This window comes from Dipodomys ordii, unplaced genomic scaffold (genome assembly GCF_000151885.1).
Source record: "Dipodomys ordii isolate 6190 unplaced genomic scaffold, Dord_2.0 Scaffold200, whole genome shotgun sequence".
Classification (NCBI taxonomy): Eukaryota; Metazoa; Chordata; class Mammalia; order Rodentia; family Heteromyidae; genus Dipodomys; species Dipodomys ordii.
In genome coordinates this window covers 1,026,952-1,047,492 of record NW_012267416.1, presented here as the reverse complement: position 1 = coordinate 1,047,492, position 20,541 = coordinate 1,026,952, and the positions used below count along the sequence as shown (strand labels likewise).

The 20,541-nt window shown below is 41.8% G+C and overlaps 1 protein-coding gene across 5 annotated transcripts in view; it reads right to left on the bottom strand.

The window, feature by feature from the left end:
• Positions 1 to 20,541, bottom strand: part of Gria1 (glutamate receptor, ionotropic, AMPA 1) — a 344,743-nt gene that overhangs the window by 152,402 nt on the left and 171,800 nt on the right. For 3 of the 5 annotated variants that reach the window (XM_013034904.1, XM_013034908.1, XM_013034905.1), the window contains one exon: positions 15,217 to 15,270. In XM_013034904.1, coding sequence (XP_012890358.1) covers positions 15,217 to 15,270 — 54 coding nt within the window. The remainder of the gene's footprint in view (positions 1 to 15,216; positions 15,271 to 20,541) is intronic. The other 2 variants (XM_013034907.1, XM_013034906.1) reach the window with 1 other exon arrangement.

Sequence of the window (20,541 nt, the reverse complement as noted above, 5' to 3'; positions counted from 1 at the left end):
TTCCTTCCTTCCTTCCTTCCTTCCTTCCTTCCTTCCTTCCTTCCTTCCTTCCTATCCCAGAGCTAGAACTCAGGGCCAGGGTACTCTCTATTAGCTTTTAGCTCAAAGTTGGTACTCCTGAAATATATCTCCACTTCTGACTTTCTGCTCGTTTGTTGGAGATAAGAATCTCATGGAATATCTGCTCTGGCTGGTTTTGAAGCTAGATCCTCAGATATCAGCTAGTATTACAGGCATGAGATAGAGGTGCTCAGCTAAAAGCAATGATCTTAGAGAGCTGAGTCAAACCCTTCATTGTAAAGGAAGGGAAACTGAGGCTGGCTAGAGACCAGCTGAGCTTAAAATCTACATTTTTTTCCTGTTTTTTTTTCTGCCTCCTTTCTGTACACACTGTAGGTGGCAACATAATGCTTGCCAGCCATTTATTTAAGTAGAATGACTAGAAGTAAAAATGCCCAATTAGGTAAACTGCTTAATGCACCCACTGCATTTATTATGTCAATTATAATTTTCAAAGGATTAGAATGAAAAGGCATTTTAAGTAATTATGATATCCTAAAGAGATGTTTAACACTGTAACTCCATTGGACATGCTTTCGTCTGGCTGTGGAGATTGGTAGAATGTTTTAAGGATCCTGAAGAGGCTCTGGGCCATCATTATGACGATTAATTCTCATGCATGCCTGGAAACAAAAGAACTGCTGATGTGTCATTACTGGTTCTTTCACCTCTTCAAGCCTCAGTTCTCTGGCCTTTTAAAGTATTCATATAATAAAAAGGGGATTTTTACTTATCCACCAGGAAGAATAATGTTATGTCATTTACAGGGAAATGGATGGACCTGGAAAAAAATTATGTGAAGTAAGTCTGGCTCAGAGAAACAAAGAACACATGTTTTCTCTGCTTTTTGGAAACTAGATCTAAATTATAAACATAAATAAAATACACATACATATATGGTTATATGTATACATACACAAGCAAATTGACAAGTATAAACATACACGATGGCTGAGTCCAGTGGTCAAATGCCTTTGAATAATTAACTTACCATTTAACAAAAGGAATACTAGGAAGCTGAAACATGTTGTGTCAGGAGAAAGTGAGGGCAAGAGGAAGGGGGAGGGGAGAGATAAAAGGAGAGAGGATGGGTGGGCGAACACAGTCATAATATTCAGTGTTCACATGGGAAAACATAACCAGGTAATTGAGAGGATGGGTGGAGTGAGTATGGATGTGCAGAGAATAATGCAAATGGTGACATGGATCAACAAGCATTGTATAAAAGACATGCAAATCAAAACAACATTGAGATACCACCTCACCCCAGTTAGAATGGCTAGAATCAAGAAGTCTAATAACAACAGATGCTGGAGGGGATGTGGACAGAAGGGAAACCTACTGCATTGTTGGTGGGACTGTAAACTTGTTCAACCACTTTGGAAAGCAGTATGGAAGTTCCTCAAAAGACTCCACATCCCACTTTTGGGCATTTACCCAAATGATCACAAACAAGACCACACTAAAGCTACCAGCACAACTATGTTTATTGCAGCATTATTGACCATAGCTAAGATATGGAACCAACCCAGATGCCCCTCAGTAGATGAATGGATCAAGCAAATGTGGTATATATACACAATGGAATTCTATGCCTCCATCAGAAAGAATGACATTGCCCCATTTGTTAGGAAATGGGAAGACTTGGGAAAAATTCTATTAAGTGAAGTAAGTCAGGCCCAAAGAAACATAGATCCCATGGTTTCCCTTATTTGCAATAACTAGTATATGTCTGAGACAAGCAGAAATGGTCAGATAAGTTGAAGTTAAGCGAAATGAACCCCAAGATAAGGACACAAGTGGTTTTTTTCTTTCTTGGTATTGTTTCTAATGTATTTATAAAGTGATTGTTTTGTTGCTTTGTATGTCCCTCCCCCACGGTATAATCCCCGTTTTCACTGTATTTGGTGTTGTTATAATTTGTGGAGGGGAAGGGAAAAAACAAATTGTTTAAATAGGGATACAGGTGGACCCATTGCAACAATGAGATGTACAAGAAGTTATGTCAAAAAACGAGCTTTACAACTTTGGTGGGGGGGGTTGGGGAGGGGGAGGCCCGGGGTTGGGAGGGAGATGGGAAGGGATGGGAAGGGGAAACAAAGGAGGAGGCAACAATGCTTGACAAGAAATGCCCGCATTACCTTGCCCATGTAATTGTAACCCCTCTGTACGGCATTCTCACAATTAAAAAAAAATCTGGTCTAGAGCTAAAAAAAAAAAAAAAAAAAGCATTGTACTCACAAACTGACATGTTAAAGCAAGATCCTTTGGACAACTACTTAAAGACATTATTATTATCATTATTATTTTGGTGCCTGTCCTGGCGCTTAAAGCCAGGGCCTGAACACTGTCCCTAACCCTTCCTTTTGTTCAAGGTGAGTGCTCTACCACTTGAACCACAGCACCACTTCCAGCTTTGTCTGAGTAGTTTATTGGAGATAAGAGTCTTACAGACTTTCCTGCCCATGCTGGTTTCAAACTATGATCCTCAAATCTTAGCCTTCTGAGTAGCAAGGATTACAGGTGTGAGCTACTAGTGCCCAGCTATGGGACTCTTTCAAGAGGTCACATACCAGCTGCTCAACCCTCATCCTCCTTCGAAAGGACATCACAGCTGGCAGAAGGAAGAAGGAACATCCACTATTGCTGGGGGACAGAGCCAAGGAAGAACATTTATTAAATACATTTTGGAACAATAGGAAGGTATGCTCCCTCTCCCCAGCCCTTTGACATCTGGAAGAGGTATGCATAGACCAAATCAAAGAACTTGCACTTTATATTGTGAAAGGCACAAGTAGAACCTGTCAAGTTCCCTCCAATTGTCAGAGGAAAATTGTAAGATGACAGCTTCATGAAAAGAAGAGTCATAGGGAGGTTTAATTGGGAAATTCATATTATATTAGAAATGCTTACAAAACGAAGAAAGTAGAGATGGCCAATCTAAAGGTAATAGAAGAAATGAAGAATGCTCAGATGTAACCGTGGGTGAAGGGTGGTGTCAGATTTTGACCAACAGAATAATGATCGAACATGCACTGCATAGCAGATAGTGTCTAATGCACAGTCCTTACATTATGTTATTTCATTCTCATGACAATATCGTGAAAGGAGTACTGTTATCCCCATATGCAAATTAGACATTTGGAAAACTAAGTTTTTAACAAATGGAACAGCTTCTGCCCAATGTTACGTAAATAATAGGACAGGGACCTTAGTCCTGACAAGTAATAAGACTTGAGGAGATGTGTTTTAACCTTTGGCTTCTGACCTTCCAGGCCAGCCAGTCATTTCCATGTACCTCCTGTTCTGAAAAGAAGACAAGAATGGGCTGGATCTTTATGCAAAGAAGGAACAAGCAGCAGGTTTCCAGGAGGCCCAGGGTACATGTCCTCAGGATCTTTGATCTATGCTGCAATGTGAACCATTGAGCCCTTTACTTCAAACCCTCTTCTTTGTCTTGTCCAGGTTGCCCCTCTCTCCTGTGAAGCTGTGAATCCTGACCATCTCCCTCTCTACACCAGGGTCCATCCACAATGCCTGGAGCACAGAGTATGTTTACAACATACTAGGGGATGAAGGAACAGAAACTCATCCTTTCCAGCATTTTCCTACACACTTCCATATTGTCATCCTTTCAACTCAGCTTTTATCTTATGGACCAGTAAGATCTTTATTTTTTAATGGACGTGTGTGTGTGTGTGTGTGTGTGTGTGTGTGTGTGTGTGTATTATATTGTGAACTACATCAGAAAGAAAAATGTCAGGAAAAGGGTTTCAGGGACAGCCATATAAGTTCTGTCTTAGGTTTGAACCTCATGAGTCATTTTGTCCTCGAGAAAATTTCTCAACCTTTTACAGACACGAACGACCTTATTGATCTACAAAATAAGAGCATCTGCTAGATCAGTGGCCTTCCACGCTAGGCCCCGGTCATAGGCAGTTTTAGAGATGAGTATGTTGAATAGAGGAAGGTCAGGAGGACCATGTCCTACATCTTTACTTCTCCTCATTCACAAAAGCATCTCTTATCATCATCTGCTTTAGATACTAGGCCTCTGCCCTAAGATTCCCTTGGAAAACAGAACTTCAAACTCAAAATGTAGAGAGACTTCCGAGCTAGTTGCTTTCTCTCCCGAGGGCCCTGCCAGCTTTGATTGATGATTCTGTGATCACACACAGGTGTGTGCACATGAATATGGATCTACAGGAATCTGTGGAATAGTCTCGAGCAGGGGACTTAATTGCATCTTCGAATACTCATGTCACTGCATAAAATCCTATGCATTTTTCTATTTCAGCCATGTTAGCCAAACAAACCTTGAAGGTAGCCTCCACTTCTATAATCCCTGCTAACACACAGGCTTACGCAGCTCCTCACCATGGTAGCTGTGATTGTGTCAGCAAATAGATTCAATGTCCATACTCAGGGAGAAGAAGCATTGGTGTGGAATTATCCAATCACCTTGGAAAGCAAGGAGCCAGGTGCTCAGATAATAGGTTATCTAACAACCACCTAACAGACTTAGCTAGCTGTCTGTGACAGGTATGTGGAAATCCCAGCAAATGGCTCTCAATCTTGACCTTTGTGGTGGAGTGCTGGAACTTTGTGGCTGAAGGTCAAAACAAAATAAACAAACAAAAAATCACCCAATGTGGGCTGTCTAATGTATGGTTGTAGATATATACTATGTGGTCAGGTTTTCCAGAAAGTTCTCTTGTGTCAACTCTGTTCTAACTAGTTGTTATCAGAACTGATAGCTGGCTGAGCCGACTTCAGATCTAGAGCCAATGTCCTTTTAAGTTCATCTTTTTATACTTTTGTTGCAATTAGATGATTTTTTTTTGCTAGAGTTCTTGGTAGACTTGAGGTCCCTGATTACAAACTTCCTACAGAGGTCATGCAAGGGCTCATAGCAAGCCCATTTCTGGAGAAGACACTATCTATTTCCAGAACCTCATCTAGAATTGTCACCCATTGTAAAGGAATAAAAATGGAAAATGATCAGAAGTTCAAACATACAGAGAAAGCAACTGGAAGGGGATAGTCTAATTAATTATATGCTCATCTATTTACCTACCCATTCACTCAGAAGTGCTCAGTCTTTACAAGCACACTCAAGACACAAGCTGACAGAGAATAAGAAGACAGGCCTAGTTTTTGCTTTCACGTTAAATAAGTGTCCAATGAAAAAGGCCCCATTTTCCTCAAGTTACTCTTGAACAAAAATGAGTAGATATCTTTGGTTGGGGAAAGAGAAGAAGAACATCCTACAGTGTGCATGTGCCTCTGTGTGTGTGTGTATGTGTGTGTGTCTTCAGACTCAGAGACAGAATGACAGGGCTGTGTATCATACATAGGAGTGCCTGTGAGCATTGAACTCAGGCCTGTCCCTTAGCTTTTTCTACTCAAGGCTGGGACTCTACCACTTGAGCCACAGCTCCACTTGCAGCTTTTTTTGGTGGTCATTTGGAGATGAGAATCTCATAGAAAGGCTGGGAAGGTGGCTCAGTGGTAGAGTGCTTGCCTTACATGCGTGAGGCCCTGGATTCGATTCCTGAGCACCACATAAGTAGGGGGGGGATAGGCAGAAGTAGCACTGTGGCTCAAGTGGTAGAGCACTAGCTTTGAGCTGAAGAGCTCAGGGACAGCTCCCAGGCCCAGAGTTCAGGCCCCACAACCGACAACAACAACAACAACAAATCTGATAGAATTTCTTGCCCAGGCTGGCTTTCAGCTGTGTCCTGAAAGTGTTAGCCTTCTAAGTAAGTAGCTAGGAATTACTGGTGTGAGCCGTGAGTATCTGGCTCATTTAGTTTGTGTGTGTGTGTGTGTGTGTGTGTGTGTGCACACGCATGCACACACGCACATGCATGCACACGTGCACACGCATGACTGCACTAGTCCTGAGGCTTCAACTCAGAGCCTCAGGCTTTCATTTAGCTTTCATTTTGCTCAAAGCTGATGCTGTACTACTTGAGCCACAGCTCTACTTCCAGCTTTTTGGTGATCAACTGGAGATGAGAATCTCATGGACTTTCTTACCTAAGCTGTCATTGAACTGTGATCCTCAGATCTCAGCATCCAGAGTAGCCAGGATGACAGGTGTGAGTCACTGGTGCTTGGCAGCATTACCATCCTTGATCTCTACCTCCTCACTCTTATGAACTCATATAGGTGACTCACTTCATGCACACAATATCTTTTGCTTCAAGGTAGGGATTATTTAAGTGACCATTCCAGGGGGTTGTGCAAGGGAATTAGCTGTGTTCTGGGTCACCTTCTCAGGACAGATCCACAATCAACACACACACACACACACGCACACACACACACAAACACGCACACACACACACACAGAGACAGACACACACAGAGTAATCTTCATCTCTATGCCTTTTTGGTCTCAATTTATCTCCCTATATGTTATTTGCTTTTCTGGCTTATAAAAAGTGTGAAGGTAGCCCAGTGCTGGGGGCTCATGCCTGTAATCCTAGCTATGCAGAGAGCTGAGATATGAGAATTATGATTCAAAGTCACCCCAGGCAGGAGATTCTGTGAGACTCTTATCTCCAATTAACCACCAGAAAACCGAAAGTAGAGCTATGGTAGAGCACTAGCTTTGAGCGAAAAAACTCAGGGACAGTGCCCAGACCTTGAGTTCAAGTCTCATGCACAACCAAAAAAAGAAGAAGAAGAAGAAGAAGAAGAAGAAGAAGAAGTAGGTAGGTAAGGAAATGTGAAACAAAACCTAGTTAGACATCAGCCCAAGTATTGTCAGAGTTAATGCAAAGTCATCTTGGATGCATCTAACAGTGTTGTCTGCACTGATGAACAAGATACTGACCCAGAATAAAGCCTATTGCTTGGATTTTATCTCCATGATAACAACCATGCTCAGAGTTCAAAAGCTTTCCTGACTTGCCTGCTATGACCCAAATGGAGAGGTAGCCTACGGTTGGATCCACCTGAACTGAAATTCAAGCTTCTGCCACACAATTCTCCAAAAGGTCTTTTAACCGTGAATTGTCTTTCTCCCTCACAATGTGAGATGATCAACTCAGCTTGCTTAGAGGTCTTCGGAAAACTTCCAAGGGCTCTAGAATGAATTTTTCTAGACCTGGGGGAAGGGTATACTAAACTCTGTTTTGCCTGCTGGAAGGGTTGGGTCATTTAGAAAGACAGCATTGTTGAGCACTAGGGGTATGTCTTCCAGCCTGCTCATTATTCCCCTTTCCCTCCCATCTGGGCTGGTGATCACATGACCCTGGGCAGGTGATCACATGACCTGGGTGTGCACTTGCTATAGAGAGCAGCAGGAGAGAAAAGGATTAACTTCTGTGCTGAAGAGAGGATAACAGTGAAGAAGGGAAACACCTTGGACCTCATCTCTATCTGTGTTTCTCTGTCTGTGCCAGTTATGCACATGTACGCATGTGCATGCCTGTACGCGCACATGCACACACACACATACACACACAGAGAAAGACATACAGACACACTGTGAAGATAAAGAAGGCAGCAATCATGGGAAAGAAGCAGGGGGCTGATGGATACAGCAAGCCCTAGACTGGCCCTGCTTCTGACCTTTGGCTGACCTTTAACACACCACTTTTCTACTGTGGGCCTGCAGTACACATTTTGTAAAATGAATGACTAGAGAGATGAACCCCAAGGAACCACCAGGCCCTGTTCCCTGGAATTCTTCAACCTAGGTTGAAGAACACCCTGAGGTTCTTGGAGGTCCTCACTTCTTTCACGGACATACTCTCACAGCTCAGGTACCATTTATGGAGCCTGCAAGACTGCCATAGGATATGTTTTTTCACCCCTTCATCTCACCTTTTTTTTTAGTGCTGGTCCTGGGGCTTGAACTTAGAACCTGCATATTGTCCCTAAGCAGTTTTACTCAAGGTTAGCACTCTATACCTTGAACCACAGCTCCATATCTGCTGGGGATTTTTGGTTGCTTGGTTGTTTATTTGGTGGTTAATTGGCGGTAAGAGTCTTACAAACTTTCCTGTTTGGACTGGTGTTGAGTTGTGATCCTCAGATCTCAGTTTCCTGAGTAGCTAGGATGACAAGCATGAGCCACAGGTACTCAGCTTCATTCTTCTTTTTAGAAGGACATGTTTTATTTACATGATCTGATGGAGCTGCAGCTTCCAGGACAGAAGCGTAAAAGGTCATAGGATTTCTTGAATAAGCTCAGCACAGTGCCAGGCAAAGCAGACAAGCGTGGTCTACTTTTTAGTGGTTGCTTAGACCATGTTAAACCACATCCTTAGAGAAAGAACTAGAGGAAGGGGAAAGTGTCCAGGCTCTGGAGGTACAATCAATGAGCCAACAGGTGGTTCAGGATCACCAGAGTTAGATGGAAAGTATGGCTAGAAGTGATAGTTTGAGAGTGACATTGGCTGATTGGAACATAGAAGCTGCTTCAGAGTAGAGTACCTCCCACTGGGCCTTGTCCAAACAGGAACCAGATGGGTACACCTCTGTTAGGGATGGAGTACTGGAGACAGCCTCTTCTCTGACAGATTAGGAGTCCCCTTTCGCCCCACCTCTATTGATCTCCATATTTGCATATTCATGAATGGATTCATGGTCCTGCTTTTTTCTGCTTCTTTTAACCCAGACACAGGATTTTGTGTGTAAATGTGTTGTGACATGTGAGTACAAATGTTATTTCCTGAGAAGCCATTTCACTCCCTCCCTCATTCATTCATTCAATGACGTTTTTTGTGTATATGTACGTGCCAGTACTAGGGCTTGAACTCAAAGACTGGGCTCTGTCCTTTCACATTTTTGCTCAAGGTAAATACTCTTATTCCTTGAACCACAGCTCTACTTCAGGCTTTTGATGGTTAGAGGAAAAAGTCTCCACTGACTCTCTCCCTCTCCCCCCACCTCTCTCTTTGTTCAATCTGGCTTTGAACCATAGTTCTCAGATCTCCGCCTCCTGAGTAGCTAGGATTACAGGCATGAGCTACCGGCCCCCAGCTTCATGAAATGACTTAATAAAGAAGACCTATTTTTTTTGCAGCTCACTTTGTCAGGTACTGAGAAGTCAGCCTGTGAATAAGACACAGAGTTGAACCTTCCAGAGAAATAGGAAGACATCATCACCCTGCAGTGAATATTTATTGTCGGATCTCAATTATGGTAAGTGAGACACTCGGTGCTGTGGTGACATATTAACAAGGGGCTGTGATTTAATCTAGGAGAAGCCTGAGGGACTTGGAAGAAAGTCTCTTGCCCCTAGACATATATGTGTTCCTTGTCTACTAATGATGATGATGGTGGGGTGGATGATTACAGTTGTAATTACCAACACTTAAGTGCCAGTTCAGAGTCATGCATTACGATAAGCACTTTACCTACATTACCTTGCTTCATTCTTATAACATCCCATGAGGAGATAGATAGTATCATTACTCTTTTTTTTTTTAAGAATAGAAATAGTGGGGCACCAGTGGCTCACACCTGTCATCCTAGCTACTTAGGAGGCTGAGATCTGAGAATCGCAGTTCAAAGCCAGTCTGGGCAGGAAAGTCCATGAGACTCTTATCTCCACTGAACCACCACAGCTGTGATTCAAAGTGGTAGAGTGCTAGCCTTGAGCAAAAGAGTGTAGGAACAGTGCCAGGTTCTGAGTTCAAGCCCCATGGTGACGACCACCACCACCACAAACAACTAAAAAAAACAACAATCCGAAATCAGTCACTGAAAGCTCAGTGCATGTAGTATTCTGACTAGTGTCATCATTGAAGAGTATAAAGCCAGAATTCAAAATCAAGTTTGTGTGATCCCCAACCACTCTTCCCCAATGACTCCTGGAACCACCGCCTCATCAGAAGCAGCCGAAGCCGGGGCTGGCCTTGTATGGCAGCTAGATGGCAGGAAACAATGCACAGACAGGAGTGGGTGAGCTCTGTTTCACAGAAGGACCTGACAGATTTCTGTGGGGGGGGGAGGGGGAAGCAAGGAAACTAAAGAACAGGTTCTTCTCAGGCTGATACAGAAGAGATGGGTACCAGCTCAGACCTGGGGGTGGGGACAGGGTGGGGGTGGTTTGCCACATGGGTCCAAACCTCCAGTTCTAACATCCTACAGGCATAAAATCCACCACCATCTGATAGGATGGCTGAACTCTCTGTACCCCAGAGCCCCAGTAAGACTGAGATATCTACCTCCCATGATCATTCCTTCAGCTTCGGTCATCTTAAGACATGACCATCGTGACAGGGCTATATTGATGTGTAATGGAACAGGTGTCAATGAAAAGCTTGAGTAACTCAGTTCTGAGTTTATTGCTGCCACTTTAGGCAAGATTTGAACTCACACCTTCTTGTCAAAGTCCACACATTGTCTTCATAGCTGCCTTCTGCTCTTCTGTGTTCTATACACACACAACACCATAGTCAGAACATAGACTTTGGAGTTTTATGGATCTGGATGAGAAACCTAATTCTTTCTTTTCTTTTCTTTTCTTTTCCTTCCTTCCTTCCTTCCTTCCTTCCTTCCTTCCTTCCTTCCTTCCTTCCTTCCTTCCTCCCTCCCTCCCTCCCTCCCTACCTTTCTTCATTCCTTCCTTTTCTTTGTCAGTCATGGGACTTGATCTCAGAGCCTGGACACTCTCCCTGAGCTTTTGTGCTCACAGCTAGTGTTCTACAACTTGAGTCACAGGTCCACTTCTGGCTTTTTTATTTTGGTGATTTACTGGAGATAAGAGCTTCATGAACTTTCCGACTTGGGCTGGCTTGGAACCACGCCCCTCAGATCTCAGCTTCCTGAGTTGTTAGGATTACAGGCATGAGCCACCAGTGTCTAGCATAGCTTCCTTTTCTTTATAAACACTCTAACTCTGGGAAAAGTCATTTCATCGTTCTGAACCCATTATTCATCTGGAAAATGAGGACAATATGGTCAACCTCAAGTGCTATCCAACAGATCAGGATGTCTTATTAAGAATCAGAGGGAGGGCTGGGAAGATGGCTCAGTGGTTTGATTCCTCAGCACCACATAAGCAAAAAGAAAAAAGCCGGAAGTGGCACTGTGGCTCAAGTGGTAGAGCGTTAGCCTTGAGCTGAAGAGTTGAGGGACAGTGCCCAGGCTCAGAGTTCAGGTCCCACGACCAGACCCCCCCCCAAAAAAAAAAGAATCAGAGGGAGACAACCTTAAAGATTTGTGTAGGGAAAAGACAAGTCATATACTTTAAATAGGTCAATTGTATGATATGTGAATTATGTCTCAAAAGAGCTGCTTTGGAAAGTAAAGAAGTTGTGACATAGCTGTCCAATTTCTGCATGGTTCAAGTTCACATTATGGAAACAACATATATATCTATATGCCTATGTAGATATATAGATATGTCTGTGTGTGTGTGTGTGTGTGTGTGTAGACACACATACACACTTGTCCCACCAAAGAAATATAAATTATGAGTACATATCTCAAGTTGTGTGCCCATGTAGAGACACACACCATGTGTGAACATACACTAGTGGGTGGATTCATCTACAAAGTAGAAATTCTCAGCCCATGCATGGTGGTGTTTAACAACATAGCTGGTTCTTTCCTGATGACACTATGACTAGTCAGACGAATAATTCTTGTTCCTACTTGACAGATGAGGAAACTTAGGCCTCTAAAATTGCCCATGAACACAAAGCTAGAGATGAGTCTTATGGACTTTGCCCAGACTGGTGTCAAACCCAAGAACATCAGATCTCAGCTTCTTTTTTTTTTTTTTTTTGGGTCCGGTCATGGGGCCTGAACTCTGGGCCTGGGTGCTGTCCCTCAGCATATCAGCTCAAGGCTAGCGCTCTACCACTTGAGCCACAGCGCCACTTCCGGCTTCTTTCCTTTTTGCTTATGTGGTGCTGAGGAATCGAACCCAGGGCCTCAGGCATGCAAGGCAAGCGCTCTACCACTGAGCCACCTTCCCAGCCCAGATCTCAGCTTCTTTAGTACCTGTGATTACAGGCATGAGCCACCAGCACTTGGCTAAATAGTGCTTTGTTAAATGGCAACTCCTTTGTACAATTACTTGAAGATGTTGATGATGATGATGATGGTGATGATGATGATGATAATAACAATAAAGAATATTGCTGGCTTCCTGAAGCACATACACTCTGACAGGACAGAGAGAACTGAGAAATAGGAGTGCAGCTTCCTTTCCCAAGGCTTCCTTGGTCCCTAACTCAATAATTATATCCTAATCACAAGCACTGAAGGCGGAGGTCAGTTCCATGCAGCCACAGGCTAATTATGTGGCAGAGTTTCTAAAAAAAATTATCATCTTATAAATTGCATTATTCCTCTGAAGGGGAGAGAAACACACCACACATCTTCAACTATGTCTCAGACTGAATTAATTAGTCATTTGAAGCTTAATTATCATCTAATCTATTGGAACATGTAAGGTTTTTGTATTTGGATGGTATATGTAATTTACATCCTATTAGCTGGCAGTTTTAAGGATTGGAGAGCTCATTAGGTCAGAAGACTAAAAGGAAAAAAAAAAGACCCAAAGGATATCACAAGGAGGGAATGGGGGCTGACTTGGGGACACTGTGGCTGAAGATTCCAGGGGCCACAGTTGGGGGCTGGTGATGCTTTGGGGTCTTTCAGTGCTTATGAGGTCACAGATGTATAATTTTTATCACCCCAAAGAGGGGATTATGCATGCCCTCTCCTTGTTCTGTGTATCTCCCAATAGCAGGCTGCACTTAGGAGTCACAGATTGCTGGTCCTGAAGCTTGAACTCAGGGCCTGGGTGCTGTCCCTGAGCTTTTATGCTCAAGGCTAGCACTCTATCACTTCCAGATTTTGTTTTGTTTTGCTTTGTGGAATTAATTGGAGTTAAATGTCTCATGGAGTTTTTTAGCCTATCCTGGCTTCCAACCCCAATCCTCATGTCACCTAACTAGCTAGAATGTCAAGGGTCTGTCCAATGAGATGTTAACCAGCTAGGTAGCACTAGGTCATTCTCCCTTGCTGTTTCTACTTCTCCACACCCCAATGAGCTGGCTTCTGAAGTTCCTTCCAGCACTAAGGACCTGGGATTTGAGTATAATGACAAAGATTATTATTCTTAGGGCCAGGACAAAAATTTCATCTTTCTTTTTCCAAATGGTCTGTTTTTGGGGGGAGGGAAGGGTGAAATCTTCAGCTCCTCAAAAAACTCTGAATAACCATCACTGGTTTTAAATGCAAATACCTCTAAGAAAGTCATTGGCATCTCTATGTAAATGAACCACTCTCAAGAGTCCTTCTTATTACCAGTCCTGACCCTCAAATATTGGAACAGCCAAGTCATGGAAATTTTGGAGGAAAGAGAAGGACAGAGCCAGGACTGGTCTGAAGCAGGAAACCCTATCATAAGGCCTAAATTTTGTGCCTCAATTCAATTAGTGACCTTTGCTCAAAAATATGTACAAGCTACCAATCTTTTGATCAATTAATAATTAGCATTAAAGAAATAACATACATTTTAACCTAAAAATTAAAAAAAGAAATAACATGGTTTCAAGTGATTATAGCCATGTGTTCTGTCAAGAGAAGTCTGGCCAATAAATTTGTCAGGAAAAGCTACCATTAAGGGTAACTGACATAGACAAAATTTATTATCAATTAAAAAAAATTTTTTTGGGTCCAGTTGTGGGGCCTGAACTCTAGGTCTGGGTCCCTCAGCTCTTCAGCTCAAGGCTAACGCTCTACCACATGAGCCACAGCGCCACTTCCGTCTTTTTGCTTATGTGGTGCTGAGGAATCGAACCCAGGGCCTCAGGCATGCAAGGCAAGCACTCTACCACTGAGCCATCTTCCCAGCCCCTATCAATTAAAATTTGATGAGAGCTTCCCAGTCACTCTGAAAAATAATTTTGGAATTTCTCAAATTGTTAAACAGCGTTTAGCACAAAACCCAGCAATCCTACTCTTAGATACATCCTCTGAAGAAACAATTGTACACTTACATTCATAAATTCATAGTAGCAATATTCATAATAGCTGTAAAACAACCCAAACATGCATCATTTAATAAATAAGCAAGTTGTGTTTGATCTATCTATTTATCAATCTCTCATGTATCTATCCATCTAATGGAATATTATGTGGTAATAAAATAGATATATAGTGATAGAACTATGAAAACAACTAAATATAGAAGCTGCCTAGGGTTCTAGGTCCACCCTTCAGGTGGACACGTAGTGATTTTTAATGGATATGGGTTTCTGAGTTGATGAAAAAGTTTTAAATTAGATCATGATGATAGTTTCATAATTCTGTGCATATAGCAAGAACAAGCTAAATAGTACACTATAAAAATTGATGAGTGGTATGGCAGAGTATGTAGATTCTATTTTAATAAGAGCATTTAAAAGCAAAACAACATGCAAAATAAAATAAAATTTGGCTTTGCCAAAAAGGTTCTGGGAGGATCTAACTTAATAATTCAGAAAAGGCCAAAGTGCACATCATGATAAAGGAAAAAATAGACTGGGTTGAAATACTGATCACCAAAGAAAACAGAATGTCACACTAGCTGCTAGGTAAAACAACACATACAAACAATGATTTGATAAACCAACTTGTCTTTGTGACACAGAAAACAATTGCACCCAATAAAAAGAACTTCATTGTATTAAAATGAAAACCATTTTTAATAGCTTGGTTGATATTTGTCATATAGAAAAATGATAAAAATATGAAAATGACATAATATTGTTCATGCTGGAAGATGGTTTTGGGTTAAAGATTTGTTAATGTTAGTGTTATCATGATTGAAATGTTTGTATTTATGAGTAGTAAAATATCTTTAAAGTTCAAAGTAGAGGGCCAAAACAAGAAGATCACTATATCTGTGTCCCTTCAAAGATGCCCTGATTATGTCCATATTTTCACAGGGAATAGCTGATTTAAAGAGGAAATGTGGAAGATGGATAGTTGCTCTGCAATCTGCCAAGGAAGGTTAGAAGTTCATGCAGAGTGCATGGTAGTTTGTATGGAGGACAAAAGGGAATGGGATACTGACAAAACTTGGTATTATGGCTATGAATCTTCCCTCCTTCCCACACCAGGCAGGAAGTATGGAAGCCAGCTCAGATCCCAAACATGGACACAGACGACAGCTTACATTGCTCTACTCACCAGATTTGCCAATATGTAGTGGTAGCCCATGCCATTCTTCTCCAGCTTTATGATCTACAAAACACAAAGGGGAGAGGACTCCTCAGCCAGGGAACCACCTCAACAAAAAAACAAGTATGAAGACACAATATCCAAGCTATCTAGCAATGATGGTGTTATTATTAGTCTTGCTTTCCAGGTGAACAATAGCCATAGCAAGGATAATTACCCTCCTTAATATCACTTAGTTATTAAGTAGCAAATGTAGTTAGAGGTGTGTGTGTGTGTGTGTGTGTGTGTGTGTGTGTGTGTGTGCTGGTCCAGGGGCTTGAACTCATGGTTTAGGTGATGGCCCTGAGCTTTTGTGCTCAAGGCTAATGCCCAGCCACTTGAATCATGGCTCCATGTCTGGCTTTTTGGCAGTTTATTAGAGAGAAGAGTCTCATGGACTTTTCTGCTCAGGCCAACTTCTGAACCATCTGAACCATGATCCTCAGATCTCAGCCTCCTGATTGGCTAAGATTACAGTCATGACTTTTACTGGCACCTGGTCAAATGTGGGTTTTGAAATCAGTTTTGATTCCCAGGAGAGAAAGATATTATGATAAAGCCAGGGACCCCACTGAAATTCTGTTGTACTCTTTTCATAAAGCCGTCCATGTACATGTTAAGTCTTCTTAGGTAAGAATCTTGCGTGGGATATCATCTCACGATCATGACAGTATTTGCTGCCTGGATGGTCACGTGTGTGTGTGTGTGTGTGTGTGTGTGTGTATGATTTCATCATATGCTTAACGTTCTGTTTCTTGTAACAATCCTATGCGATGTCATGCTTTCTCTACTATGAATTTTATGCTTTCCTTGGTGGCTCAATTAGGAAGTTGGGGGAAGGCTACAGATATCATCTCATCCAACCCTTCATCAAAAAGATGGGAGGCGGAGGCCCAAAGTGAGGAAGTCACCTGTCTGGATGCTGTACTTGTCTAGTAGTAGGATCAAGGGCAAAAACTTGATTTGTAAACCTTTCCATAGGATGCCTGACTACTGTTAATCATTAAGTGTAAGGACCTTCAAACACCATTCAACTGTGGACATGGACTGTCTCTAATTACTGCAGTAGGAAAAAAAAAAAAGCTTGTGTAAATAAACCTATCCAAGCTGGGTGCTGGTGGCTCATGCCTGTCTCCCTAGCTATTCAGGAGTCTGAGATAGGAGGGTCATGACTTGAAACCAGCCTGGGTGAAGTCTGTGAGACTCTTATCTCCAATAAACTACTCAGAGCCAGAAATGGTGCTGTGGCTCAAGTGGCAGAGTGCAAGTCTGGAGCACAGAGATGCTCAATGACATAGCCCAGGCTTTGAGTTCAAGCCCCAGGACTGGCAAGAAAACAAACAAAAAACTATCCAGAGTTTTGCTAGAGAAGTCAAATATTCTACTCAACAAGGAACAGTTAAGCCCACAGACTTTTTTTTTTTGCTGGTCCTGGTGCTTGAACCTGGGGCCTGGGTATTGTCCTTGAACCTCTCTATACCCAAGGCTAGTGCTCTACCACTTGAGCCACAGTGCTACTTCTGGCTTTGTCTGTTTATGTGGGCTTCATGCATGCTGGGAAAGCATTCTACCACTGAGCCACATTCCCAGCACCTCCTTTTATTTTGTCATTCGTGAGGCTTGGACTCTAGGTCTGGGTGCTGTCCCTCAGCTCTTCAGCTCAAGGCTAACGCTCTACTACTTGAGCCACAGCACCACTTTTGGTTTTCTGAGTGGTTTATTGGAGATAAGGGTCTCACAGACTTTCCTGCCCAGTCTGGCTTTGAACCACAAGCCAGATCTCAGCTTCCTGAGTCGCTAGGATTACAGGCCTCTAACACCCTGTGACAACAGACTTTATTGATAGCCTTGGCTAGCCTGTAAATTAACTTAATGTCTTCTTTCCTTCCTTCCTTTCTCCTTCCCTCATTCTCTTCCTCTCTCCCTCTCTTTATTTCCCTCCCTCCCTCCCTCCATCCCCCCTTCCCTCCTTTCTTTCTTTCTTTCTTTCTCATTAAATTGTTGTAAGTATACTGGACTGGGATCTTCTCTCCTTGCACAGTGGCAAGGAAACATAAAACACAGGAGAAGCATTCAGGCTTCCCTAACTGAATAAATTTTCAAGGTTATTAAAGTCCACATTCAGACCTCTACTTAATGGGATGTATGTGCATAAAGACTCACTTTTTTAAATATGGGGAATAATTAAATGCAAGCACACACCATGCCTTGAATCAGTAGTTAGACTGTGAAATTCCAGACCACAGAGCTCAAATACTATGGTGATTTATTAATAATTCTTTGTTACTTTACATCTTCTTGTCAGAGTGGTTGCTGCCCCTTGCAACAAAAAGCTACCTTTTTTCAAAAGTCTGTCCAATTGCTCCCCTCCTCCTCCCCCCCTCCTTCTCCCCCTCCCCTCCCCTTCTTCCCATTCCTCCCCTCCCCCTCCCCTTCCTCCTCCCCCTCCCCTCCCCCTCCTCTTCCTCTTCCTCCTCCTCCTTCTTATTTGCTGGTTCTGGTGCTTAAACTCAGGGCCTAGGCATTGAGCTTATTTTGCTCAAGGCTAGCACTCTATTATTTAAACCACAGCTCCACTTCTGGCTTTTTGGGTGGCAAATTGGAGATAAGTGTCTCATTGACTTTCCTGCCCAGGCTGACTTTGAACTGTGATTCTTGTATCTCAGCTTCCTGAATAGCTAGAATTGTAAGTGTCAGCCTATTCAGATTCTAAGAAGCACAAAACAGCAAATAAAAGAGATTCGGAAATCTACCACATTCAGACCATTGGTCGGCCTGGCTTCTCCAAAATAAGTATAAAAATTAAAGCATAGAACAAGCCAATCATTGATCACTTACAACCAATAAAGATTAGCAATTTCATATAGTAAACTTTACAACCATCTACTCATCAATCTACCTATTGATCTACCTACCTTCCTTCATTTACTAATTTTATTTCAGAAATATTTAAGTGTTAACTGTGTATATACATCTGACAGCACTGTGGAGGGTCAATAACAGATATCGCCTTCTTAAAGGCTAGGTTTCTTGGGAGAAGATGTATAATAAATAGGTGCACAAGGAATCGCAAACTGAGAAAGGTGTTAGGGGACACAGTGTCTCATGGGATCTATCACATGACCTATTGACCCTATGAATGTCAAATCTCTTTCCACTGGATTTCCTTTATTCATCATCATGGTGTCTGAACGGTATCTCCAATTCGGTGCGAATTGAGGTGTTAATCTCACCTTAGTGTGAAGCCTGCTTTGAGTTTTTTCATCTGTTCAGCAAGTATTTGCTGAATATAGACCATACGTCAAGCATATGTTGTGTGCTGGGATTGCGGCTTTGACCTAGTGACCTCTCTGAGCCAAGTTGCCATTTTAGTGGGGAGCCAGATGGTCAATGTATAAATAGATAACACGAATAAGACTTCTACAGGTGAGAAGTACCATGAAGACAATAAAGCAGCAATAGGTGGTGAATGGTTAGTGGAAATCTGCCATCTAATGCAGTCTACTTTAATGACTATATTATATAATCTGGTGCCTTCTAGTTTGATAAAAGTGTGATGTTCTAAAAAAACTAACAACAACAAACCAACGTGGTTTCTTGCTCACCATAATCTTTGAGTTCTCATGGTTTATAAGGTACCCCTTAACCTCTTTGGTCTTGCTCACTATTATCCCTAGCTGATACTCATCATCCTCCACTCTGTTAGCCCTTGAATGACCTCTGAGCTTTCAGTGTGACCTTAACTCTAGCTAAAAGGCATTTATTCTCCCAATGGCTACCTTAGACATTAGGACTCATCTTATAGTTCAGATTATTATCCTTAGGGATTCTATTAATTCCTTCTCCTTTTAATTCATTCAGAAACTATTTATTAAAAACTTGCAGGATGGCAAACATGGGTCATGGTCAGGGGGAAATTTTTTTTTTTTAAATCCCAGTCCTCATAGAACTTACATTTGACTTCAGGGATTAGAAACAATTGATTTCCTACCAGAATTTGGAATCATTGTCTTTTTCTTTTGGTTAGGTAGAACTTTTTGTATTAGGATGAAAAGACACCAGTGGCCATGTCAGATAGTCTTGGGGGATGCCAATGGTTGTCAGACTCTAAATCAGAGATATATGTGATAGATTTGCTATTGTCACTGACTAGTTTTCTGAATCTGAGGCAGACAGATATCATTCAATTCGTTGGATCATCAGGTGTCCTGTCTATAAAAATGTGATAAGATCTCTTCAAACTGTGTCATATTTTTCAGAATAGAACAGAAAACATAATTCTAATATGCTACAATATACTAATAAAACAAGATAATTCCTCCTTATCAAATATTCAATGTGTTTTGACAGAGTAGATAACTATAAACATAGTGACAGAAAAACTTGGTTGGTTGGTTGGTTGTTTTTTGCTGATCCTGGGGATTAAACTCAGGCTCTGGGCACTATCCTTGAGTTTTTTGGCTCAAGGCAAACACCCTTCCACTTTGATCCACAGCTCTACTTCCAGCTTTTTGTGGTTAATTGATGGTAAGAGTCATACTGATTTTTCTGTTAGGCTGGCTTTGAACAGCAATCAACTGAATTCAGCCTCCTAACTAGCTAGGATTGCAGGCGTGAGCCACTGGCTCCTGGCTGGAAAGTTGTATATTTAAGAGGTTGAAACCTCTTAAATTTAGATTGATCTGGCTTCCTTCTTTCCTTAGATGTTATCTGAAAGATCCTGGGTAAATATAATCCTTCTTTTCTTCATTTAGAAAAGAGGACATTGATAGGACTTGTTTTATAAGGTTGATAGGAGGAAGAATAAAATTATACAAGAAAAAGGCTTTGTAAAATGCTTGGCATACTGTAAGCATTCAAAAAATAGCACAAAACATTAGGACAAGTCTTTATTAATAATACTTCATTTTCATTCATTTCAGTCTCCATCTTCTATCTTGTCTCCTTATGCAGAGCAAGAGATTTCATTCTTATTTCACATAAATTCATTTATGCCCAAAAGAATGAAGAGACTCAGGGAGCTAGTACAATTTGGCATTATAAATAGCCAAAAAAAGGAAATGTTTTCATATCTATTCCTTCTAAATACTTTTCATGTATTTAGAATAACTGGTTCTTTAATCTTAAACAAAGCCTTCTTAAAGATAGTGCTTATTATTAGTCCCATTTTGCAGACTGGGAACTTGAGACTAAAAAGCCTGAAAACCTGGCCCACGGTCACAAAGCTAGAAAGTAAATCCCAGACTGTGTAGATCCAGAGACTGTACTGCTAACCACTATCATCTACTGCCACAT